The sequence below is a fragment of the Limanda limanda genome, chromosome 5 (assembly GCF_963576545.1).
Source record: "Limanda limanda chromosome 5, fLimLim1.1, whole genome shotgun sequence".
NCBI classification, from domain to species: domain Eukaryota; kingdom Metazoa; phylum Chordata; class Actinopteri; order Pleuronectiformes; family Pleuronectidae; genus Limanda; species Limanda limanda.
Genome location: NC_083640.1, coordinates 5,286,573 through 5,313,972, shown reverse-complemented (window position 1 = coordinate 5,313,972; position 27,400 = coordinate 5,286,573). Strand labels below are relative to the sequence as shown.

The 27,400-nt window shown below is 43.2% G+C and overlaps 1 protein-coding gene across 1 annotated transcript in view; it reads left to right on the top strand.

Moving 5' to 3' along the window:
* Window positions 1-4,354: 4,354 nt before the first annotated feature.
* Window positions 4,355-27,400, top strand: part of arvcfb (ARVCF delta catenin family member b) — a 110,097-nt gene continuing 87,051 nt past the window's right edge. The window contains exon 1 of the mRNA XM_061072229.1: window positions 4,355-4,494. Within this exon, the coding sequence (XP_060928212.1) occupies window positions 4,474-4,494 (21 nt within the window). The 5' untranslated portion in view covers window positions 4,355-4,473. The remainder of the gene's footprint in view (window positions 4,495-27,400) is intronic.

The following is a 27,400-nucleotide window of genomic DNA, read 5'->3' as shown; positions in this document are numbered from 1 at the left end:
TGATTTTAACAGAACCTCACTGGAGGTGTCTGCCTGTCAAAGCCTTGCTGCACATGAACCTTTCTACCATCTGTTACACAAGTACGTCCTGACAGAGTATAGCTGACTTCAGGAGGTTTGATTACAGCTTCTGGATTATTCATACACCTTGTACATGTATTTTAAAAGGCCCAGGCACGGGTTGACTCCAGTCAAGAGAAGAGAGCTTTTGTCTGACAGTAGCAGGCATCCTGGGATCGTATGTGCTGTATCACCTACCTGAAAACATTATGAGTCAATTTAAAGTGAAGCATTTCATTTACTTTTTGTAGTTTATCTCTTCCTGTCTTGTCAATTTTCTGTATATCCTTGACCAGAATTCTTATTGATATCCCAGTCCAGCAATGCGTTGTACCTTTCGATTTGCGTAAAGAGCAGCAGCATTTTCAAGCCACACTAGCAACATGGTTCTATAGCATTGTCCCCATTTGTCATTAATGACCCCTTTACCTTAAAATTTGAACAAACATAAGATTGACATTTTTTGGTATTTCAATAAGGAAAGCTTTCAATTGACAAGTGAACAAAATGTAGTTTACAAAAAGAGGAAAGTCTCCATGTGATGTCATCATTATTGACAGCTAGTGATATTATTTGTAAAAATCCTGATGGGATGGAGAGATTGTGATGATCTGAACGAGATGATGAGTGGACTCGACCAGGGCCCTGGAGACTGCAGGATATATCGGAGAGGAGAAGGGTTGCAGCGAATCACTGAAATGACAGCTGACAGCAAGAGTGTGACAGCGATGACATGATTGGCTGATTGGGACTGTCACAAAATCTGATTGGATTACCAGAAACACCTCCAGCCAGCTGATTAGAAAAGGCACAGAGAGATCATTGTGAAGGAATGTGTCATTGTGCGGTGACATCAAACTGGTTAAGCCGATTGCTGTTTCCTCATGTCACGTCCCTGCTGTGTTCATTATTTTCCTATTTCGTGACCAGAAAGATGGTGTTGCTTCATCCTCTCATCAAAGTTGTGAAAGTTGACACCACCTTTGACTCAAAGGGGGAAGCAGTGCCCATTTGCAATTCACAGGGCCCTAATGCTACTAGAGGTGTAGGGCTGCTCTGCTCTGAGGGATTTATTCTGATTTGATATATACCACCAATCCCCGCCTCTAAATGTAAATGTAGTATCCCTAACTTTGACTCACACATACAATGCTTCTTTACTCATCTGCCCCCATGAGCCTTCCAGAGCATTAAATGGATTCAAACAAGGTTATGAAATCACTCAACATTTAAATGGCTTTAATGGATGGATGATGTTGCAAATCACATAAGAGCAGCAAATGTTGAAGATAGAGATATTTTTATGGCTGCTTTTTGAATGTAATGTTGCTTGGATGAATACTTAATCATATTGTTGAGCATATTAAGGTCTCGCTGTAATAGCGCATGGTGGGCCAGGTCTTTCATTAAGAACAAATGGAGCAGTAACATTCAGGGGGATGAAATAACACTGCCAAGCTTGTGGAATGCAAAACCTCAGCCATTTCCGCTCCGTTTGGGATTTCTTCTTTTTTTCTGTTTTCAGTTTTTCAGTCCAGTCATCCTTTTTTGCTCTTCTCCTGTTCAGACTTCACTCAAAGTCGTCCTTAGTTAAGCTTCTCTCGGCGTTATTAGATTAACATTCCTATTCAGTCTTGGTCACAGTCATGGACGTTTGAATGTGAATTCTTTCACGTACGTCCCACCCCTCCCTTATATCAAGTGCACTGAGGGGAATGGGACAAAGAGTTAGAGAAAAGAAGGGGTGTGTGTGTGTGTCTGTGTATAGGGTGTAAAAATGTGCAGAGTATGGGGTGCCTTTGCTTCAGTAGGGGTAACTTTTGTTTTGCGTGTGAGCCCCTGTTCCCCCCCCCGTCCTGCTCCTACTCCTCGCCTCTCTGTCTATGCCAACGAGGAGGAGGGGTAGACAGGCTGACAGACAGATGCAGCTGGAGCGTATGGAGGGAGCTGGTCCCACCCCAGTAAGATGCCAGAGATAGAGCGAGAGACACTGACCTAATGAGAGGAAATGGAGGAGAGAGAGAGAGAGAGAGAGAGAGGAGGAGAGAGAGGAGGAGGAGGAGGAGGAGGAGGAGGAGGAGAGCGAGCTCCTGCACAGCTCCGGCTGCCTGTCTGGGAATCCTCCTTTCTATTAACACACCTCCTCTTTCCCCAATTTTTTCTCAGCCTATAAGAGGTTTTTTGTTCTCTATAATGCGAACTTGTGTGTGTGTGTGTGTGTGTGTGTGTGTGAGTGTGTGTGTGTGTGTGTGTGTGTGTGCATGTAAGTTCAGCTCCATTCCTTTTCTTGAATTCCTGCTTTCGATACAGAGGGGGGGGGGGGGGTTGTAAAAAGCAACGCCATCCCCCCATCTCTCTCCATCCCATACATCCATACAGCATCTCTGCAAAGAAGAAAGCAGAGTCCTTTATTCCCATGTGTCAAACATGCTTGACATAGCCAGCATTTCACTGGATGTGAAGTGATTTTTGCTTTCAAAATAAAAGCACTCGTGTGTTTCCATCAAAGATGACCATTGCAACTCATAATTATCAATCATTCAGGCTCTCTGCTGGAAATAATGATCGGCCCTGGTGCCACTGTGTTGTCATGAATCCATAATATTTACCTAGAATATGCAATATTCTCATATTTTCCTGTCGTCAAATACAGCAAACGTACAATATAAGGTATTACCAATGAATTACGCTCAGGGGACTGCATTACTAGGCATACTGTATGACTTGTATGGCAGAAATGCATGATTTTTTGGAAACTGTCTGTGGATGTGTTGCAGTGCGTGGAGGAAGTGGTGGTCATACCAGATAATCAATATTCCATGATGTGAAACTGTACCTCAGTGAGTGGTAAAGATCAATCTTCGGTATGAACTGCATATTTTAGAGTCAGCCTTTTATTGTGACCAGTCCAGTAATGATTTATAATCATCATCTGTTGGTATGTGACACGTGTCAGGTGGATGGATTATCTCTGAGAAGATTAGGACCTCACTTTGCACCAAGGAAATCTTAAATATTTTACTTCAATTCAAGAGAAATGGTATCGAGAACAAAGGGGTTGAGTTTGTATTTTATGTGTTATAAGTAGGGTTGCAAAGGGGCGGAAAGTGTCCGGTAAATTTCTGGAAACTTTCCGGAAACTTTCCATTGGGAAGTTAAGCTCTGGAATTTGGGAATTTTGAAAAAAAACAAAAAACTACGCAAATTAAACGCTGAGCAATAAAAACATCATTCAAAACTCTATTTTAAAGATGTATGGAATGCAGCACACGCTGCACGTTGAATTTCAACCCTCCACTGTGCATTCTTCCATCACATGCACAGATAACTCCCAGCATCCTTCACACTACAGCAGGGCTATTGAGGCCTGCTGTAGTGTGCAGGACTAGTCAGGTAAGTTTCGATGATATTACTGGGGGAAATATATTAGCATGCTGATTGAAGATTGTTCATCTGTTCATCTAGACTATTTCTATTGATTTATCCATCAATTGTAAAATATGTTTCCAGACGATTCCAATTGTTTGGCTAACTATTTAAATCTCTGGCACTGCATTAGTGTTTTTTTACAAACCTTTTCTCATCTTATTCTACAGAACAATGCCACGTGCACTATCTCATGTGTGGAGACATTTCACCCCATCCAATGTAGAAGGAAAGGCTGTGTACATTTGCAAATACTGTGCAAAGACCTATGTTAAGAATGACACAACGATGCAGAAGCATATAGTCAAGTGCCCAAAGTTTCCTCAGGGCTCAAATCAGCCTATGACAAAACAAAATGTGTATATGTATGTCTGTATATGACAAGGTAAATACAGTTAGTATAAATTACCGACATTTCCCGTTAATTCCCATATATTCCCGTTAATTCCCGTTAATTCCCATGGAAAGTTTCCAACTTTGAATATTTGAATATTTTGCAACCCTAGTTATAAGCTTCTTCGGCATGTTTACTTGCATCCTCCTGTTACAAACACATGGAATCATCATTATTCTCAATATCTTTTTTCTCTTGTGACCGGATGGTGTAGAGTCAGACCTACATCTTTAATGGCCAGCAATTTTCCGTGGTGTTGATTTCAAACTTACTCATTCTTTCGTAGTTTCGAATGGAGCCACGAATAAAGCTGCAGCATGGTTTTTTTTTGCGAGTGCTTTATTGTGAAAGGGCCGCCGGCTGGCTTCCTGTGCTGCTCCGGCTCAGTGCGTGTGTCTGTGGACGCAGCTGAGCAGAGGATGGCTGCCTGCGTCTGAGCCGCAGCTCTGCGCGCACACAGGCAACTCAGGAGAGGAGGAGAAGAGGAGGTGCAGGAGAACTTTCCCCCAGAGGAGGAGGTGGTTGTCACACGTTTTCCCCGGGAGCGTTTATTAATTTTGCGGGAACGAACGGTGGGGAGATTTGGAAACATCATGCCTGCTGAAGTGAAGCAGGTTAGTGCTGCTGCTGGATATCCCGGTGTCTCTCTCTCTCTCTCCCTCTCTCTCTCCCTCTCTCTCTCTCTCTCCTCTCACCATATCTTATCCAGCCTGTCTCTCTCTTCTCGTCCTCCTCCGACCTGGTTCCTCATTGTTGGATTGTGTTGAATATTGTCTATTTTACTCCAGACCAACACTCTTTGTGTCCTGTGTGGAGCTTTGGCTTCATCCATCCTTCAGCAGGAATGTGTGTGTGTGTGTGTGTGTGTGTGTGTGTGTGTGTGTGTGTGTGTGTGTGTGTGTGTGTGTGTGTGTGGATGTGTAGTCTGGGTGCATATGTGTGGTATGCAGGCTGCTGCATGACATCAGATACACTGAGGACTATGCACTTACACCTCTTAGTGACCATTTCATGCTGTAAATAGTCATGACCATGAGTTATGCATAGTGGTGGTCATGTGTGTGTGTGTATGTGTGTGTGTGTGTGTGTGTGTGTGCGTGCAGTATTGTGACTTATGACCTCCCTGACACATTCATGGGCTCCGACCTGTCCGTTCCATCCTATGGAATGATGAGGTGTGATCACGGGACAAGCAGTGAAGTATTGAAACTTTGTCCCTGATCATCGCCTCTGAATGAGCCTGTGACAGGATTTACAGCCCGGGCTGCGTTGCCAGTTGTGTTGCGAGAGATATGGCTCTAAACCCTTTTGTCTTGAACTTGCACAGATACCGCAGGAATGTGCTTTTGTTAGCTCCTGCGATTGTGTTGCTGTGTTTGTGTGGGTGCGTATGTACCAGTGCATGATAATGCATACGTTATTGGAAGTATTCCCTGTGTTTGAAGTGCATCCGCAGGAAGCCCACACCATCACCGCCGAGCTTGGCAGCCCTCACATTCAAAAAAAAGGAAGAGAGATATCTGAAAAAAAAGAGGGGAAAAATCGGATTGAATAAGGTCAACTACTCATCAGTGTTGTTCTCCTCCGCTGGGCTGAGAAGGGTGGAGTTACCCAACCCCTGTCTGGCAGACAAAAACATTCTGTCAGCTCTCCACCTTGCTCCGATAACAATACGCTAACAACTGCTCCCCTGGGATGGTGCCACTCGATAACTCAAGGAGCCAGAAAGAGATACCTGTATTTCTCCCTCGCACGCTCACTCTTTTTCCATCTCTTGGTTTTGATAAGTTCGAGAGCTGTACTCCGAGTGCACGTTAACGGATCAAAAGCAGGGCCAATGTTGCCTGGCTGGAATCCGTTGGCCTGGATTACGGGAATGCGAAGAAATGCATGTCCACAACTTGAGAGCGTGTCATCTCCAAATGCATCCCCGAAGTGGGTCAAAGACCATGACCCCCTGTATGACTGAGATAGTTGGCATACTTCAGAGCAGGCCGGCATCATGGCGTGACCTTTTCAACCCTGCATTCAACATTCCACAGCAAGGAAGCACCTGCTCGGGCAGCGTTGAAGGAGACGAGAGGTCAACATGTGTCCAAGTCACACTTGAGCCACAGATGGATCAATTTCAGCGTCCATGTTCTTGTATTGGTTTTCAGTCTCCTTGCTTTCGCTCAGATATGGCTGTCAGGCATTCTACAACATTAGGAATTGAGTTGTCATTTTAACCCTTTACAGCTGCCTCTCTTAGCAGTGATGCTTTATACTGTCGTCTGTCTGTCCTGCTTCTTTTTTAATACTCTTTTTAAATGCTAAGAACGTAGAAAGCAAGGGGAAATGAGAGAGAGGCTGCTCTGCCTTGACCCCATCTTAATGCTGCAGCACAGCTTACAGTAAGTAAATGCAGATTACTGCATCCCTCAATTAGTGGGGGAGCCCGAACCAGACCACGTCTGAGTTAAATATAAATCTGTCTTTATTTTAGAACTTTGCTCCGGCAGGGTTGTGCCCTTATCTTATGAATTTAGTTGCAGACGTTGTAGCGTCTTGGGCTCATGAAAAATAGAAGAACAGATTTGTCGTGAAGGAGAAAGGAAAACATTATGAATAATCCAGTAGTCATCATCTTGCCAAGGTCTATCAGAAACCCCCGACTTTGCTTTTGCTCCGCAAGCCAGAAGGACCTGTCTGGATAACAGAATAATTCAGTGATTCAGCCAAAGACTAAAGAAGGTCTCATCTTCAGACTGCGGGTTACAGCCAACTGCTTGACGGCTAGAAAGGCTTTCAGCCACTGCAACCCAGCATGTCACTCCTCTCCGATGCTGTCTGATGTCTTATCGAAAATTAAAAAGCCTTCAAACTAAAAATTTTTCTTCTTCGGGAGTGTTTTAGTATATGAAAACTGAACCCTCCTTGTGTATTCTTTCCCATTCCTTTCCTCAGGCTCTCCCCTTGTGTGACAGCAGAAGAAAGTGTGCAGATCAATATTTGGAGACATGTAGAGCATGAGGAGGAGCATTGTTTTGGGGAGTGGAGGTCGTACAAGAATAATGCCAATGACCGGAAACATATGAGCCAGTCAATAGCTGTGGAGAGTGCATCAGTGTAAGGGCCATTTACTATGGGGGGTTGGGCGCAGGATGGGTGTAGGGCAGTTATGAGTGCTGCTGTGACTTGAGGGAGAGATGGTCTTGGAAGAGGTGGGATCAGATGGTGATACGTGCCTGGTGACTGGTGATACCAGATGGTCTTCCAGTCACACAGCCTGTCCATACTGGCCATTCTCCCCATGTCTCCCATACCGCTCTCATGGCTGCTCGTGACCCAGGGCATGACACAATAACTAACTATAAATAATCATCATTTGTCATATTCGATATCGAGTGTTTTATCACCTCCGTAGGCTGATGGTGGTTTTCATTTGAAAACAATAACCTCTATCCTCAGCTAGTCAAACAAACAAACATACCAAACATTTGTTTGTTCCGGCTTTTCAAATGCAGATTTTCTGTTCTCCTCTTGTTTTTATAATTATGAATGAAATATGTTTGGACTAATCATCCAACAAAACAAGCAATTTCAATTATAACATTGGGCTCTGGAAACTTTTCTATTTTGAACATTTTTAAGACCATTTAAAGTGTTTGGGGCTACAGTGTATAAATTCACACTGCTTGTTTAGTCAACAGTCCTCAACTGAGATTATTAAATTATTCATGATCTTTTTTTGTGTTTGCATTCTCTGTTAGTTGACTAGTTGTTTGCTACCTTCAGTTTTTTATACATCTTGTGCGGTTGAGCCCATTAGCTACACAATTGACTCATTGATTTGTCAACTATTGTATATAAATAAAAGATGTAAACTGATTAAGTTATAATTAATAGCAAAAATTGCACCTCTACTTTTTGCTGCCTATAGTGAAGTGATTTTATAGTTTTTTTAATATATTATCCCTCTATGATATCATGTTGTTCAATTGCTGTGGTGATTTTATCAAAGATAGTAACTTTTATTCTGAAACCGCCCAATGCAACACAAAACCAGACATCTGGTCAGCCAAGTGGGTTTAAACAAACACTGAGAAATATGTGCAAATGCTATTTGACCCCAGAAATATGACACTGCACTATACATAGTACAGCATGTTTTTTCTGCTGTGGACCATATGAACATACCCTCAAGTTTTTGGTGTTTACTCGTTCACTCACTGTCTGACCACTGGCGAGGACCATAATGCTCTCTCAGCTTTCATCATCACGCTGATAGAATTAAAAAAAAAAAGGTGAGTGGCAGCAAATTGGAAGGCTGGAGGGGGGTGCTGGAGATGGATGCTCTCATACTGCTATGTTTGGAATCAGCGCCGGGGAAGACGAAGCTGTGCATTAATGAGATGGCAGCTTATCATCTTGGTGGAGCAGTTTTATTCAGCTTTACAACGTACCTGCTGTCAACAATATGTGCAGGCTGCATACAGTATGAAGCCTCTTTACATTTACGGATTTTATACACGTCTTTCAAAAGCATTGGGTTTCCCTCGGTTGCATTTTGTTCTGTTAACTTCCAATAACTTGTGAAGGATGTCTTGGCTAAGGGTAAATGTTTTGTGTTTTTCCTGCCACTAAATACAGTAAATCCTCCCGAGGTGAGGTGTAGGCACAGTGTCGGCCCATTCCCCTCTCAGCACACAAATACACACACGGGGCTCCAGAGGAACATCAGTTGGATCACGGATTTATTTACTCACTGTTCGTCTGCAGGGCACAGACAGGGCATCCGTGTTTATAAGGGAGTGGGATTTCGTTTCCCTCTGTCCAATAAACACCTTCATATCTGTGCGGCTGGAAGCCAGCAACACGAGCCATGTTTATGATAACAAAAAGCCATTTGCCTCAGAGAAAGAAGAGGGATATTCTTCACATTTCTATTGAACATAACATAAGACTGACAAGGAAGACTCTGTTGTAGACTTTGTTTTTCCCACTCTTCAAGAGCTCCATGCAGGGGACATTGCTGTCATCCAGACAGACCCTCAATCCAAGAGGGATCTAGTTCTGGGGCCTTTATCAAAGCACCGGTACTTCTTTGACAGTTATGTATAGTTCACATAGGCTCCTCCTGCTCTGTCCTGCAGCTGAGGACCTCTTAGAGGGGCCCGCAGGGGGAAGGTCAAAGTCCTCATAAAGCTTCCCTCAACCAGAAACCCAGGAACAAATGCCTCCCTACTTCTCCCTTTCTCTCTTTAACCCCCTCCAGGACCATCCACATTGTACCAGGCAGCAGTGCGGCCGTGGGGGCTGGGGGTGCGGCTCCTCTTGCGTGTTTAGTCTGGAACTTTCTTTTGAGGGATTAGCCCACTTCCTGCCTCTGGGCCGGCCGCTGGAAGCAGTTGGGATGGCAGAGAGCATCGATCCTCCATCATCGTACCATCTGTCTCATGCTGCCTTTTGGGATTAATGATTCCCTCAGCCAGCTCTTTACTACGGCTCCATCAGCGTCCACTGAACATTCAGATTACACTGACATGTGTTCATCTGACGTGTTTGCTTGACACATCCTCGGTTTATTTAGTTCTGCTGTGAGGAGTCTTCACAGTCACTGGGGCTTTGGAAAGCCAGCCGAAGCCAAACAAAACGGTTTTTTGATTGAAGCTACCAACTTTGCAAATGTAGAGTGGAGAAAAATTGCAACTTAAATCAACATGTTTTCTCAAACTCCATTGTAAATTCTGCCATATGTCTGGCTCAGAATATGTGAATGGTTGGATGAAGCTCTCACCAGATGACCAGCTGCGTATTCACTAACTTTGAGTTTTCTGATACGTTCAGTTTGTTCAGTACTGTAATTTTGTCACAAACATAAGCTATGAATCTTTTGTCAGGCTTCTCTCTCTTCTTTTTGCAAAAAGATAGTTTTGGGCACATTATATCTGAAAGAACGGTGTCAATCCACGTTTTGCTCACTCAAAGCTCAGTAACAAAGCTTGTAGGGAATTGTAAGTGAGGACTGGCCGTTACTGACCCACTGACGGTTGAAGTACGCTGATGAGGTCCAACCATTTATTGGAATGTCGGTCTGAACCCTGCAACGAATAATAGTCGCTGTATAACTGCTGATGGCTGTGGTCCAGCGAGAAAGATAAAAGAGAGGAGGAAAGACTGAGAGGGAAAGTCCAAACCACTGTAAGCTGACCGACCTTCGAGCCACAACGGCCTTTGTTACGTGCAGCCACGGTTGGCCATGTTCTGGCCCCGGCCGGGCTTGCACACAAACATTATCGTAACCAGTAGCAAGAGTTCGGCCAAACCAGGAACAGGACTTCTTAAAATTGGAAAGTTAAACAAGTTCCTAACATTCTGAGAACTGCTGCCAATTCTCCTCACGGACAACAGTGTCTACAGTTCAGTGGTTTCTACAACAGAGGCATCCAGACACTGGGCTGGTTGTCATGTGCCGTTACATTTGATAGCACAGTATGGTTACTCATCTCCTCAACTTCTTTTAATTCGTGCTTAGCCTATTCCCAGAGGAGCCACTGGGGAACAATGGAGTGATGCGCCTCCTCGCACATTCCTCATGGCTCTATTGAGTTGTCTAATGAACCTCTACTGCATGCGTGGCCTGCGCTGGCTGCTGGGGCTCCACCAAATACTATCTCGGCCCATCACACCCCCTCATATTTAATTTGTTTGGAATGTGTAATAGGCTGTGAAGCGGAGCGTGGTGCAGTGTTGATCTGTGCCAGCCAGGTCTGCGGATATGGAGGGACAGGTGCCAGCCATCAGTGGAAGGTGCTGTACTTAACACTGTGGGCTGAGTTGGAGAGTGTACAATCCTGGCACTCTTGTGAGGGCTTTTAGAGCTGCCAGTCTCCTGTTGCTCCGGCCAAGCAAGCTTTTAGTTTGCTAATAGGACATCGTAGCCCTGTGTTCTTTTTCTGGAGTGTGGGCAGCAGACAGCTGGAGAGAAAAGGTTGTGTCATAGAGTTGCCTCTACATGAAACAGGGTACAAATTACTGTCTTTATGGTGTGACTCAATCCTGCAGAATCAGACGGGAATCATAATGAAATCCTCAGACTGAGCTCATAGAAAGCAATACAAAATAAACCAATTTTCTCAATATTGGTCCAATTTGTCACAGATATTATATTCTGCTTTCAGTATTAATTTGTACATTATATTTTGATTAAATATTTAACATGTAGCAGCCTAAATGACAATTTTGCTTTATTTGGTAATAATGCAGTGGGAGAGTGTTTCTGTGTGAGAGAGCTAGGACAGTTCATGACCTGAAGTTGCAGGTGCATTAGCCACTGAGTCACTAGAAATTTTCTAACATTATTTGAGCTTTTACGTGTTTTAGAAAAGGCGGATGGTGAAATAAATAGCTCCAATTTGCTGCTGCAGTGGTTTCATCTGTGCTTGTACACATCAGGAAAGAAAACCTACGTTCTGGAGATTTATACAGCAAGTATAATGCTTCTATAATACTCAACTCTAAAGAATCACAGCCTTTGGCCACCATAACCATGACCCTGTCTGCATGTTTTTTTTCCCCGTGGCTGTTCTTCTAAATTGCCATTGGTTACCAAACTATTTTCCTGTATCTTTAGAGATTCAGCGGGGGCCTAAATTGAATACCCTGGTTGATCAGGAACTATACTAAGGCCTGTGTTCCTTTCTTTCTTACCTCGTCAGATTTAGAATGTGTGGAGAAGAGGGCACTAAACCCTGCAAAGTTTTCAGAGTTAAGCAAACAAGGCCTGTTGACACAGACCTCCTTGAATTCCCAAATTCTTTCCATCATATTCTAGTACAGTTAAGAGAGGCTTAATCCAATAAAACCCTCTCTTCGTCTGTTTTGTGCTCTTTCCCTCTTGAATCTGCCTCTGTGTGTGTTTTGAGGGTGGGATGGGGGGGTAAGTTCCTCTGAAGGAGTGGCCAGCTGCGGCCTCTGTTGTTCTGGCCACAAGGGAGCAAAGGGAGTGTTTTTTGGGGTCACAGAGCAGCTACATTCCAAAGTCGAATTCTCAGATGGGAGCGCTCATTCCTCACTCTGCTCCAAAGCCATAACCCACCTCCTCTGTTTTCCCCCTGTCACTTATCCACGGTCCTTTAAGCACAGTGTCCCTGAAACACTGGTGCATATTAGGCTGCTAGTGTCTGTTACTGGCCAGCAGGACATGTATCAGTGCCGTCCCTGTGCAATGCAGAAGCATCACTTACCGTTTAAACTGGAAGTCATGGGCGAACAGATTGAGTGCACCCTTTACTTGATCTGCCATGTTCTCATGCCGCTCATGTTTTGACTTTAGCAAGGCAACGTGATGGGCTTGTACTGCTAATAGTGATACAAGTGAAGTAAGCTGAGTGCTTTACTTCCTTCTGCAATTCCCTGCAGAAATGAACTTAGATGGCTCTGGAAGCCAACCAGGCCTCATGGGTTTCTGCTCACTAGGTACTCAGTTGGTTGGTCACCTTTCAGAAATGGGTTTGATCCAGTGATGTTGCAAATTCTCAGGAAATTGGTCATAGATACAAGAAGAAGTTGATGAATTTGCTTGAACAAATACTTGAGAAAACAAATGGAAGTTTGACGCAGAATCCTGTAACATTACCACTGGTTGTCACAAAGACTTCAGTGTCTTAACACACACTCTAAAGGGATAACTAACTCTTATTTGGAAAAAAATAGCCCTTGTACCTATGGGATTGTAAATGCTTTATTTTTTACAAAAGTTAGATAGTATCAGCAATGTGTGATTCTCCAAAACAAATAAATCAATCAGAGTTTCACCAATTAATCAATTCTGATATATAACTCAGTGGAGTTCTGCCCTATAAGTAATTCATAACTGCTGTATTTTCTGTTGTGCCAGAAATGAGGAATATGTAAATATGTTCATGTTTTGCTATATTAGCGATGACAAATTGCCTCTATTCTCCGAAGAGTCAAAAATTATTCTAACCAATCTCTCTGAAATATGGTCAGCGCAGCATGGGCTTAGAGTTGGATACAAAATATTTGGGACCGTCTTCAAAAGGAAAGCTATTGTGTCCCCTGCCACATTGTGGTGTGGAAATCACAGTGGGCACGTGCACAGAGGCCCATCTGAAATTACAGGCCTCCGTCCATGCTGTGCAATTGCAATCTGAGGCTTGCAGGCACCAGGACTGGCACAACGTCCTCCGACCCTGGATCCCTGAAGCCACACACGGCTGCTGCTGTTTTGCGGTACCCCAGTCTCTGTGGGAAACAAGTCCCCTGTCTTGTCTCTCCAACACACACCAACAAATCTAATTAACTTTCCCTCTCGGCCGAGCGCTCCTGCCTGTGCTCTGCCACAGCTGTGTCCTCACTACTTTGAATACGCTTTCTTCCTGAGTGCATGGATTCCCAAACCTTGGTAATAAGGTGCCACTTGGTGTCTGAGATTTGTTTCAAAGTCAAAATTAGGCATAAAGCTGAGGCTTAGCTTTCATGTTTTGGGGTTCAAGCAGTGTAAGGGTCTGCAGTGTCGAGAGCAGGTGCTGCAGAGGTAAACTTTCTCTACCTTTTCACTGCAGATATCCTCTCCAGAGGGGAGAGGAGGTCTGCAGGATAGAGTTTAAAGCCTCATTTCTTTGATATGTTCACAATGCAGAGTCTGTGTGTGCCTGTGTTCATGCACAGCGTGGACGCCGAGTGAATGTCACAGATGCCTTTGTGTGTGCATTCTATGTGTATCTGGAAGAGTTTGTGAACTTTGCTGGCGGCAGCTCTGCAGCATTGTGCAGTAAGGATTTGAAGTGTGTTAGTGTCTCTGTAGTGTTAAAGCTGCTGTTCGCTCTCAGAGGAGCTCATGGCTTCAGGAGAAATCTGCCAAAGGCGGACTTTACATCTCTGTGGCTGGACACATTTATGTCCCCTGTCGATGTGGAAAAGCTAAAAAATATATTTAGGATACCTTCATCTGTCTGAGATTTTTTAGGAACTTATCCATGTGACTTTGCCATGCACATTCAAAAGCTGGATGTGACCCATCCTAGTTCCCCACTCCCCCCTCACTGGTAGACAAGGAGGAAGTTATTATAAATGTGCAGCGGAGTCCCTGTTGTCAATATTATATTTATATTTATTTTGATATGGATAATTTCTCCTCCCGAAGTTAAATCTTTCTGCTTGGCTGCTTTGAATGATGAGCACATGTCCTGCCCATTCTTTCAGTCTTCCCTGGCAGGCAGAGTCTCCTTAATTGTTGCATGCCTCTGGAACGTGTCTCACTAATGGGGCTGTTGAAGCCCCAATCTGTCACTCTGTTTTTCTTTCTATATCGCTGCTTGAATGAGCAGGGTTAGCCTTGATGATGCAACAAACTGCTTTGGTTTGGTGACAGCACTCGCAAGGCTGTGGCCCGAAGGACTGATATCTTTCTTGCCTCTCTCAGGCCGTCTGATGTCAAACAGGGATCCGGCAGAGATGATGTTTCATGTTAATGTCTGCTGGGTGTGTGTGTGTGTGTGAGTGTGTGTATCTGTGTGTGTGTGTGTGTTACTCATCAGGCTGGTCCTGTGAAATAACGGGCGTGATGCAATTAAACAGTCATGCAGTCCGACACACACATTTCTCAGACTGCGACACCCTTTTTCAAGGATGGATGTGCAGAGAATCTGTTTTGATGTTGTTCAACACAACCTTAATGGCATTTGCTTTGTTAACACCATTACTGATGCTGCTACTCACTCATATTCAAGCTCAGTACAAGCTATAACAGCTTGGTTAACCCTCACGCAGGTAAGAGGTCCTGTAAAGATTGGCTTTTCCTGTAAAACTCCAGAGATTTGCATAATATTGGAGTTTACTGCTTTTTCTCTGGATTAGTCGCGGATTGAGACAATAGATAGATAGATTACTTAGCAGCCGGTATAATTGAATACAATAAAATACAATGCAATAGAATAAAATAAAAATATTGAGGTAGAAAGAATAAAAACAGAAACACAAGATAAATAGGTAGATAAGGTGCAGTGGCAAGATGATGGTAATAGTACTGACGATATGATGGTAATATTGTTATTGTTAATAATTCCACCATTCATTGAGAGTGGTCAAAGCTTGACTCACTGTGTGTTGTCCCTAGAGTCTATAGAAGTAGTTGGAGGGACTTGGACAACAGTGGGCTAATACCTCAAATGACTCATGATCCATGTGGTCTAATACCTCAAATGACTCATGATCCATGTGATTCCCCCCTTAAACTCCCCCCACACACCTCTCTATCCTCCATTACTTCCTCACACAGCCCGAGGCCTACTCCTGCAGCAGCTGATGAGATGAGGTTTAACCACTCAGGCCAAAATGAGCATCATTTCACTGCACACTACTTGGCCATCTCTTCACTCCCCGCTGATGCTTAATCTTTATTTGGCTTTCAAACAAGGGCTGCAACTCCTGGCAAGAAAAAACAAACCTCCAATAGAGGGAGATGTGAGCACCTTGTCACCATATGGAGCTTAGAGTTCCACCGAATTGCTCTCTAATCTCCGCAACATGTTAGGAATTTGAAGCCCTTGTTTTTCAGCTGAAAATAGCAGTCTGCTCCCCACGTGGCTTCTCTTTTTTGGCATGCAGTGTAAAAGCACCCCTGTAGCTGTTTGACCTTTGAAACACACTGTTACAAACATATAGGAAAACATCATGTATTGTTGGTCAAGGGACAGTCCTCTCAAGATGTGTGGAAGGGTAGATGTGGACAGGGTGGAGTTAATGCTCATTTATTTTGCCGTTTTCAAACGATGTTGTTGGATAATACATCCACTAAATCTAGTGTCTGACAACAAACATGTTGACGTCGGTAGAGATTGTAGTAAAGTACAACTTACCACCTTACGTATTCTCCCTTCAATAAGTTCCACAACTGTTGAAATTGTGTCCTTTGATTCTCGCTCTTGGGCTATTAGCTGCCCCCCCACAATTTCCAGGGGTACCCCTCAGTTTCGTCTCTTTGGGCCATATCAATAAACATTCAGAAGAGTTAAGTCCAGTCAATTTTGTTCAGTTTGAATTAATTGTGTTTATTGTCAAGTAATAAAACTCACCGTCAATTAAGCTGTATTCACCAGAGTAAATCAAGAGCCTCCATTTTAATCCAGTTGAGAAATATGTAATATTTAACAATATATGTAACAATGGACACTCTTTTTTTAAAACAGCAGCAGCTGCGAAAGAGCCAGACAAGCAGAAGAGAATCAATAACTAAATATTATTTCATTTTGTTCAGTGTTTTCCACTCACTCATTGTTGAGCAGACTTTAATGGATGATACAGCTTGAATCTTGTTTTTTTGATTAAATATTTAACTATATTTAAACATTTTTATTTAGTTAAGCCTGATGGGTACAAAGTGCTGGCTGCAGCAGAAGATAAAAAGACACAAGTTGAATTATTGACTCATGGGTGTTACCTAGAGTCTGACCCAGTTACATTTGCAAATGGAAAAGTGTTATGGTTAAATGTGAGTTAGATTTTTATTTATGTCTATTTAACATTATTATTATACTGTTTTTTTGATTGACTCTATAGATGATTTAAACATAGTAACATAAATGATGTAAATGATCTGATGAATCCAAGTCCTTTCTGTCCTCACACTAATTACTGATGAATTATAACAGTGGTCACATAAGTAAAGATAGGTCTTGGGATTTTGATGTTCTCTGGATTTAAAGCTTCTCCAGGTGCAGACAAAGACAAAGTTGCTCCAGGTTCAGTTCAGGTAATGTGAGTAATAACATCTGGAACAGGTCACTCAAGAGTTTCTCTCGTCTCAGGATTACAAACTCAGGAGTTCTCAGCTGATTCCTGGACTACACCCAAGGTGTCGGCAGTGATGAAGTAAAGCAGTCATGTGCCAGATATCATTGCTCCGCTCCTGTGCTGTGATGGATTGCCAGGCAGCAAAGCAGTTGAAGCAGCTTTGCTGTTGTTCTGAGCAGCCCTTCACTGACTCGCTAAATAGCTGCTGATGATTCAGGAGTGTCTCCCAGACGAACTGAGGCCCTCGTTGCTAGTTTGGCTTCTCTTTTGTCAGCTGGAGACTGTGACTGAAATGTTAAGTGGTGTGGAATGGGTCCGAAAAAAACCATTAGAGTTACTCATCATTTTCAAGTTGAAATAAATCCTGCAGTTTTTTAGTTTTCCTGTAAAATGGGTTCCCTTTGCACTGTCTAAGTTTATATGTGTTGTTTCATATTTTTATGGATCACATTGTTTTTCGAATTTGCATATACATTAAAATTGGAGTTTTGAGAGTGAACATATGTTAAGATAATTGTGTTGGGATGCAAATATGTAAGAATGTGCTGAAGCTGTTTATAATACGGTATTGCTTTCATATGGAACAGTATGGCCTCTGTTTGCATTAGCACAGATGACAGCAGTTTGATACAGTGTCACTCTTGTCCTGAGCTGCTCGTGCGGGCATCAAATCTGGAAAGAATATTTCTTGGGCTGGTGCTTTTGTGGCTTTTTCTTGTGCGTGTGTATGTGTGTGTGTGTGTGTGTGTGTAAGGTGGTAGTTGGCTCAACACAGTGAGTAATGAGTAGACAGCGAGAGTCATCGTTGTTTCTTTCCCAGTGTGTTGAGAATCATTTGTGGGGGTGTTGGGTAGAGTTCCTCGTTGCATCCTTGGATCATAATGCTGAACAGACTGTTTCCTGTTTGAAACATTCCACAGATTTAGCAGAGGTCTTCAGATATCATCCTGCTTCAGTCTTGGTTTCACTACATCACTGGCCTGAAATATTTTTGTTCATCATTTTTGAAATATTGCCTAGTGCCTTCCTGAGGCGAATGGACTAATGGGCTTTGGTCTGTGGAATCCACTTCACTGTTTTCTCCCTCATTGGGCCATTTGCTGAGGCCCCAGTGGGGTAGGCAACAATAGGCTTCATATGAAATATTCGCCATGACTGGGGCATTCCGGCGAGCAGTTGATCTGCACGCAGCAGTTTGGCGATTCGATAAAAATCAGCTCGGATTGAAGAGACAAACACAACCCCAGTGCTTCCAGGGATCCAAAATAAAATAGAGTGATCATTTTGTTATTGGATGGTGCCTGTCTGCTGTCTACATAACCATTCACTGGCACGCAGTGCTCAAGGCCCTGTCTTGTCTCTCTTTGTCTATGTCAGAATTTCAGCCCTAATGAAATGAGTGAGCATCCGCAGTGCATTAGGAGTGAAACAATTGTTACACATCTTATTTATTTACTGAATTTGCTCTCGCAGTGGGACCTGGACTCACAGCTCTGCCAGTCGTACTGAGAGGACCATGCTCCACAGTGCTCAGGTGTTCCCAGCATGGATAGTGCACAGGCACTCATAGCAATTGCAGTAAAATCTGATGATGTCTGCGGTCAGGGAGGTGGTGTGTGTCCCTGTGGCATCAGGCTTGTCTCTCTCGTTCTCTCTCTATTTTCCAAACTCAGCTGTCAAACATGAACATGTTCTGATTATCGAAGCGCCTGGATGGCCAAGCTGATACGAGAAAGAGACGTCAGGTGTTGAGCCAATAGCTTGACTGCCGGCTTTTTTGGCAAAACCTCTTGCTCATGTGGCTGTGAAGGGTTCGGACGTGAATTGACTTTTAAAGAAATCAGCACAATGGCTTGTCCAGATAAATATTTCAAGATGTAAACAGTCCAAAATCCAAGGCAAGAATTCAAGGTTTAGTTTTGGGCTCTGTATAGAAACCCTCTGAGCCACTCTCATCATATGGTTTACAGCTAGTTGCTTTATTTTGAAACACTGACATTTTCTGTATGTAAGCTGTTTAAATACAATGTTTAACAGAGACCATCTTTGTGAATGAAGTTCACATTCCTGCTGAAGCATGAAGGAAAAGAACAAAATGCTACAGACACAAAAGCACAGGATGTTAGTGCGTGATGTAGTTCATGATGCTGGTGTCAGTCCAGCCCTGCAAGTCAGTTCCTACGCAGTGCTTTTGTAACCTTTGCAATCCTGTATGAAAAGCTGACAAGGACCTTTTGTAGAAACTTGCATATCTAGCTCCATTCTGGCAGTGTAAGGCTGACAAAAAGCCCTGTGGTGAAACTCTGTTTTCCCAGAGAAAGATTTGCTTTCGATTGTGTGCCTGCTTTCTGTTGCCAAAGATGGCTTCATACAGCTCTTTCTCCTTTAGGATTATCGGTAAAGGCTTTCACCATCCAGTGTTTACTTGTTGCGACTCAACTTGCATTGTGATGTGTTTGAGAGAAACAGGAAATACCCGCTGTGCCCAGGAACATCGGTGTTAGCAAATAGATTAAGACTTTTATTAAAAGTTAGGTATTGGCCATTCAGCCTTGTACAACTCTGATGAGAGGGACATTCCCCTGTAACTACAGTGAATGTTCTTGATTATAATCTTAGTCATAAACAGCGTTGTCTTACTGGAGTAATTATTCCAGTATGGTTTAATTTTACACAGCAGCTTAAGGAGTCTGTAAAACCTGCAGTGAGAGCCGCCTCATTCTGCTTTAAGGAGCTGCTAACACCTGAAACGGTTTCTTGAGTCCTGCTGTGTTAGTGACTGGATATAAATTCTATTTCGGAAATGCCACTCCTCTAACTATTAAGAACTTGTGTGTATTTGCATCGACACGGTACATTGTAGTGAGTTATTTTCAGGCTCCGCTAATATGCTGAAAGTTGTTGAGTTCAACACCCTCCTCCTCCCAAACCCACCTCCTGACAAAAGCTCTCCACAAACTCAGTCTGGCTGCAGTCATCTCACACCCTCCACTCTATTTTAAGCCTTCAGACAGAGGCCCGCTCCCCCTTGAGTGGACCCCACTCTCTCTGTGTGGGCCAGAGCATGGGCCTCTGCTAACCCAAGACTTTTACACACACACACACACACCCAAATCCGCTCCTGCCAGCTGGTGCAGAGGTAATAGCAGAGGTAACCTCCAGGATGTTGCAGCCTTGCTAAACCTCTGCCCGGCTCTTCACAGAAAGTCAGAGGAGGGTGCTCATTAAAGTTTGCTTTCTTACAGGAGAGCTGATGTGTTTGTCAGGTTTGTCCAACTGGGTCAGCACACAACCCTGCTTTACTCTCAGGAGTTTACTGACTTCTCACAGTCGTAATGAAGCATTGGCAAAATTGGAACTGTACCACAGTGATGTGTTTCCAGACCAACACTCGTTTTCTGGGACTAAGCAATTTCAAATCTCTGACAGGAGAACTGTATTTCATACCAAATATACCAAATTTGAAAAACCTTTAAACACGTAAAAGCACAAATGCAGTACAACTCTTGGTACCGATTATAATTTCTAGTAAATAGAAACTACATTAGTTATAATGGATGAAACATCCTTTAATCTTTCACTGTTTACTTCTGACGATGTGTCCTAAAATTAAGATAAAGATAAACCTAAAGCCAGGATAGCTGAACTTTTAGCAAAATGTACATAATAAAACTGAATATACTCCAAATGGAAAGGCATAAAGCTATGTTTAAAACCAAATGTGTGCGATTAAACAGGATATTCACCATCTTCTCCTATTTATGAAGATTCAAATGTCTTTTCTAGACATTAAAAACAATGAATGTAATAATGATGAGAATGCAAGTCTTGTATAATATTTGCTGAACTGCACTAGTTAGCTTTCCTTATGGATTCAGGCTGCCAGGGCGGGGTTGGATTCCAGAGTGGTCAGACAGCAGGAAAGTGACAACCACCCAGGCTTCCTTCCTGTCTGTGTTTAGTTTGCCCAGCTCCTCCACTATTTATAAAGCTGTGCCAGCAATACGCCACTAACCATTGGAATAAGATACAGACATACCTGAGGTTAAGGACTTTGTCTATCCCCACACTGTGGACATTAGTCATATCTTTCTGACTTGGTATAATAAAGCGTTTCACATTCACAGCGGTGTTCCACATTGGTTCACTGTCCCTTTTGGATGATGTTTATCTGATACAAATGTTAGGTTAAGCGTGTCAGAACAAAAGTGCATTAGGGGAACTTTGGTATATGATATGAATTTGAAAGTACCCATAAAACAACTTCATAAATAACCTGAAATACACCGGAGATTAACAGTCTATTTCCTGGTTTCAGGCTTCATCAGATTTGCTAAACATACGTGTTCATCATCTCTTGAAAATACCCGTGTTTTTGTCATTTATTTGAGGGAAATGAGGCTAAACTGATTTAGGGTGGCAGCATGGTTTTGGAATTGTGGGTAATCAGATGGCTGTCTCGCAGCGGACATCCTCTGTCTGACTGAGACACAAACACACAAGCTCCTTAGTGTTCCTGATAATGACAGTTGTAGACAGGCAGGCGCAGGACCTCTATCTGCTGCCTGGTGCTGTTGCTTTTACAGGTCACGGACTTGCCCGAAGCACCACTCGGTGAAGTGTGCCATAATGATTGTTTTTCTTTGCATAATTAATATTATATCGTACATGGTCCCCGGGGTTAAAGTGGTGTGAGTGTATCACAAAGTGGAGTGTGAGGATCCCCTGAGGTCCTTTAGGAAGATGAACAGTAGTTTGTAGACATTCCACCGTAGAGTGTGTGTAAGTGAGACGTGTTTCACCTTTTACAACATCTCTGAACAAACAGTGTGCAAATGTCGGCTCCTTATTTATAATGTTTGTTGAGCTCTTAGCAGAATACAGAGCTGTGGTTCTATTGTGAACTTCAACCATCTTTAGTTCAATCTACAATATGTCACACATCTCAATCAGAGCTTTAATCATTAATTGATTAATTAGTAAGTCAAAAAGCGAATTAAATGGCAGCTATTTATTGATTGTTCATTTCAGTTATTAAAGTAAAAAAGGCCAAATCTTTGCATGGTTTCAGCTTCTCAAGTTAGCTGCTTGTCTTAGTAAATGGAATATGTTTCGACAATTGATTGTTTCTGTGTTTTATAATGTTTAATGATCATAATCAATTAATTATATACAATGAATCTTAATAAAGACAGTAATGCAAAAAATAATTAGCATATAAATAAACCCAAAAATGTTTTCATTTTGACAACTGAATGTTATTTGAGAGGAGAAAATGTTCTCATCCTTTTCAGTATAATTCTAGTTTATTACAACTTCAATGTTTTTTCAAAGTTTTTGGATATTGAGTTTTTTTTTATGGTTCTCATCAGAATAATAACAATATTTGGTTATATCTGGGAGAACATCAAGATTTTCCACATGAAAACACTGTGTGTGTGTGTGTGTGTGTGTGTGTGTGTGTGTGTGTGTGTCTGTGTGTGTGTTAATAACCTCAGCCTTGTTTTTGTCTGACTATTTGTGTCTCCTGTCCTGACTTTCAAGCATCTGTTCATCAATAATTATGCATTCCACACAACTCACTCAGCCGACTTGATAAGGGTAATGCTATTATTACCAACATGAATTAAAATAATGTCTGAGTTGTTAAATATAAATCCATAGTGAGTAGGGGAAGGTCGTATCTAGAGTCTGACTGACTGTGGATCTGTGTGGGTGTAGGATTAGAAGCAGCACTGGCCCGTGTCCCAGAAGACTCTGAAGGGTTGGGCTGAGATTTCCTTCCTGAAAGGAGTCATGTCTTCACCGGGGGTTTGGATCATATCTGTCATCCAAACTACCCTGACCTATCTCTTAATAGGGCACTTCTGTGGGTTGTCATTACTCCTCTTTCAGCCAACAGCTCTTTTGGGTCCAGATCCTGTTTACTAGATACCAACAGTAAATCTTCAGAAGCCAGCATTTCCTGTTGCACAGAACAGTCGCAGCTGATACAGGAGTGGGGGGGGGAGATGGATTGAGATGTATGTGTGTGTGTGTGTGCGTGTGTTTGCTTGATTAAAGGCTGGGCGGGGGGTTAGCAGACAGATGCTGGGCCTGCAGCTGGCTGGCTGAGTGGGAGGGGAGCTACATTGAAAAGCAGCGGTGCCAGCAAAGTGGGGCTTAGCCAGACACTGAGAGGAGATAATCCATATTTCATCTGCATCCTCCTCCTAACCACCTGCAGAGCAACACAACACAGACCCGAGTGCATGAATAGTGCATGACAGAGAAGTAAAAGAGAAGTAAGCGCTAACACTTGACAAGAAGAAGGAGAGATGCCCTTTCATTACCAACACCTTGGGGAACTTGGGAATGACTCTATTAGACAACGAGTAGACAGATTCAAGATTCAAGATTTTTTTTGTCAAATGAACAGAGATAACATGAAGTAGTCACTGTCAATGAAATGCTTGGGTCACACACTCTCTTTAAGCAATGCTCAGTAATTTCAACCCAAAATAAAATAAAAATAGAAATAGTATAAAATAGAATAAAAAATAATAAAATAGAATAACAATGAAATAGAATATCAAAAATTTAAAATAGAAAATAAAATATATACATCTAAATATATATCTTTACAGATACATATATATTTACAGTGAGACTCAAAGTTGCCCCACCCGCCAAAGAAATTGCCTCCACCCACCCGCCCATCCTAATGCAGCAGTGCAGCAGCAACTTTTCATTTTGCATCCAGCCTAAAGGCTTTACTTTGCATACACCTATACTCTCTGGAGTACGCTTCTAATCATTCAAAATGCAGTTCTTTTGATATTTTTTAATTCACATGACAAATGCATGGAATGAAAACCACACTTCAGAGTAAATGAGCCACAGCTTAAAATACGCTATTTATTTATATACCCTGGATCTTGCTAAAAGATTTACTCTCTGGTAATTGAGCATGCAAAAAACGGAGAGAAAAAAAAGTCACGGTACGCAAACTATATTTCAGATATCTGCCTAGTTTTAAACATTCATGATCAGCTTGCAGCTTTGAAAGTGAGGTTAAAAGACTCTTTCGCTCGCTCAGCCTCACTCACAGATCTGTGCATGCACACACAGGCACACAGCACCAGAATGTGGGCCGCGTCTATTGTCTTCCTGCATTTTTATCCCCTACTAAATATTCACAGGAAATCAGGTAGACTTGTTGCCATTAACTTGTTAAGGAGCTGTTGTTTTTTTGTGGCGCGATTAATATCTTATTAAAAATTTTAACTGCAACACAATGTCATCTGTATCAAACCAATACAGATTCTGTTCAGATCCAATTTAGCCCTGTATACCTCCTAGTAGAGGCAGTGGAATACATTATGTGCAGAAATGGTGGCCTTGCCTTTCCCTTATCGTGTTCATTGCTATTATGAGCCGTATCATAAAAAGGCTCTTTGTGCGGAATCAGACTCAAATGTTTTTCTCTGTCAACATTGTGGGGGTGAGAAGGAGCTCTGTCGTTGTTTTGGAGTTAAAGTATTATTTGGCTTGTCAGCATGGTGTACTTCAAATTACTTCAGAGTACATTCTTAACTATAATGTTTGAAAGATGAGTGATTAAGTGCATTACAGAAATTTAACAGCACGTTGTTTAAAGAGGTGCATACAGGTGACTGTATCTATCAGACCGTTCTAAAAAATATGTTCTTGAAAATGTGTCTTGTCCACATGGAAGCATTCAGACTGAGAGGACACTGCACTGACCTTATGTATGCTCTTATTTACACATAAAGACTTCCACACACATGCTCCACTAAACGTCTTCTGAGCAAAATAGGGAGGACTAGATGTTATATCACAATTATTTTCATCTGACAGAACGGAGAGTAATAAATAAAGTCACTGGGCCTTAGCTTATGCCCCTTGATAGATTTATTCAACTGCACAATCCCTCCTTTATGAGACACATATACATCCGGCTTCACCTTATCTCACATCCCGTTGAAGGTTAGCAGTAAATTGGCTTGGGATTTTTCCGTCGGCCGGTTCTTGCGACCTGTCCTCTGCCTCCGGCTCTGACGCCATGCCATTGCCATTGCCCACAAAATGAGCCCAATCCTTTACCAGGCGGTTGGCACATGGCCGTAAAAACGTCCCCGGAGTGGGGGTTAATCATGTTTGACTGAGTACATATTTGAAAAGCAGTCGCAGTTATTGTGATGAACTGCATTAGCTCTGCAAGGTGTTATCTATGAGTGCAAGGACTATTTTCAGAGCAGACTTCTGCTGCTGGCCAAGGTGCCTTGGGAAGCTGGGGCTCTTTCAGTAGCTTATGGGGGCTTCATGTCAAGATGAGGAGTAGTTTAATTTATTCCAAATGTCTTAGCCATAGAATACCATTCTTCAATGCACTCATATTTTTTTCTTCACTTCTATTAACTCCTGAGGGGGAGCATAGACATCTATGGAGTATGGACATAGATCAGTAAGAGCACAGATTATGGCAAACAAGTTCATAGGCTCTGTCTGTATTTCCTGACATAACTCAGTCTGAGAACTCTGAGCCTCTGCTAAGAAATATGCCATGCTATGTTTTTATGACATCCTGCCCTCCTATTGTAGAGACTCCTCTGCACAGTACACCCCTCCTTCCCAGTCCCAAAGGAGGTCATTCGTATCATTCCTAAAACAGTGAGAGCTCCCTGCCAAGCCCGTCAGTATCCTCCATTACAACTGCCCCAGGCTTTACCAATTCCTAAACAAGAGAGACGGGAAGCAAGACGGAGAGCGTGAGGAGGGGGTACACTTCTTTTAAATGGGAGACCCTGCGGCTGCACATGCCGACAGTTTTGGGAGAAAGGGTGTCAGGGGGAACAATAAGTGTTGCGCTGGTAGCCCGACAGGAAGTGGAACATATGCTCCCTTTCCACCTCCCTAAATCTCCAGTAGACCTCACATGAACTGAGCTTCTGGCAAAGTCTGTCTCACAGCCTCCTCCATGCTCTGCAATCCACCAGTCCAATCACCAGTCCCCTGACAGAGTCATGCTGACAGTGATCCAGTGGTCGAGGGGAGGGGCACTGCAAAGAACCCACCCTTCGCAAACACTGACTTACGCCACCATGGTAAAACCACCCGCCCTGCTACCCCCCCCCACTCCACCCGTCGACCATGGCCTGCTACCGCTAATCTTCCTCGTGAATTCCTCTTTTTCACTCTCATGGCCGCACCCACTGTCTAAATAATCAAACCCCAGCCATTAGACTGCCCCCTGTCCAGAGCTATTTAGTTCTACTTCACCGGCTCCAACGTTGTTTCGCCACCGTTCGTTTTTTTTAAATTTATTATCCTCTTCTACCTCTCTATGTACTGAAAATCTTAATGTCGAGTGCCTTTCTGCATGTTTGCGCCCCTTAACTGACTCCATGCCTTGAGTTGCGAGGAAAACATTTGTGGCATGTGACTCCATGTGCGCAACCGTGTTTGGGTTTATAATTGACAGCATATGTAAGAAATTACACAACATTTCCAAACATCTCCCGGCCAACTTGAATGGGAATATCAGTCTTTCCTGAGATCAAGGTGGTGTTGAGTGCTGCAGAGGGTCGACTGGGGGTTTCCATCTGTCGCTAGATAGTGGGGTTTGCAGTGATGTGGTCCCGATGCCCTGTTGGGAAGCAATCAAGCTTTAGCTGCAGGGTTTCCTTGGCTGAGCATTTGGTTGTGAGATTTCCCCGAGTTGGCCTCAGTCTTTGACGGTTGGAGCCTGTCAAGTGCGCTGACTAACCCGAATGTTGTCCCGTCTCTAGGCGCTGGTGCAAAGGAACAAAAGGGCACATAGGCAGAGTGTTTGTGTGGGTGTGTGTGTGTGTGTCTGGGTCTGGGGGGAGGGCTTCTGGGAAGGGGTAGAAAAGGCAGGAGCAGGGTGGGAAATGATGAAGGCATCTGAAACCAGGAGGCCAAGCGTGAAAGAGATGAGAGAGGGAGAGAAGCCCAGATTTGGCCCGGGATCAGTCGCCAGAGACGGAGAGATTAAGGTCCCATCATTCCCATCTGCATCATGAAGGCTTTGGCCCTCTCCCCCTTCAGTTATTTGTGTGTGTGTTTGTGTGTTTGTGTGTGCGTTCCTCCCTTCGTACTGTTGCCTGGAGGAATATTTAGAATTGAAGCATGCACATACACAAAGATCATCCCCATGCACCGCAGCGCCAGATCAGTTGTATTTCCAATCATTCCAGTGTGGGGACTTCTGCCCCGGCTGTAACTGAGATGAGATCTGCCTGCTTGGCCTTGGATGTGACTGAATAACCCCTCCTTCTTGTTTACCCTGGGAGAGCATGCTGTGTTGGGACTTTGCCATGCATTGTCAGCCTCTCCAGTTCCCCTTCCTCTACTTGACTTCCCTTTGCCTCTGCTTTATCCCACCAACAAGCCTTGTTTCGGATGGACGTGTCGATCACATGGTCACAGTTTGCTGTTTAAAAACAAAATTCATCATATGATTCTTCAGTGTGTAGAGCTGCCGAGAGAGCAGGTAGTAGAGGCAGAAGGGGCTGATGGGAAATTGGACGACCCAAGGTTAGCCAGACGATCTTTGCCGGAGGATTAATTGTGCAAGAGCCATGTAATGATTGCTGGCATGTCTCTGCAGTGAAATCCTGTTAGTCCCTGCACGGGTCAGACTAAGACGGAGCATGTCGTGTTTGTGTGTATCAGGAAGGAAGGTGACTCTGATCATGC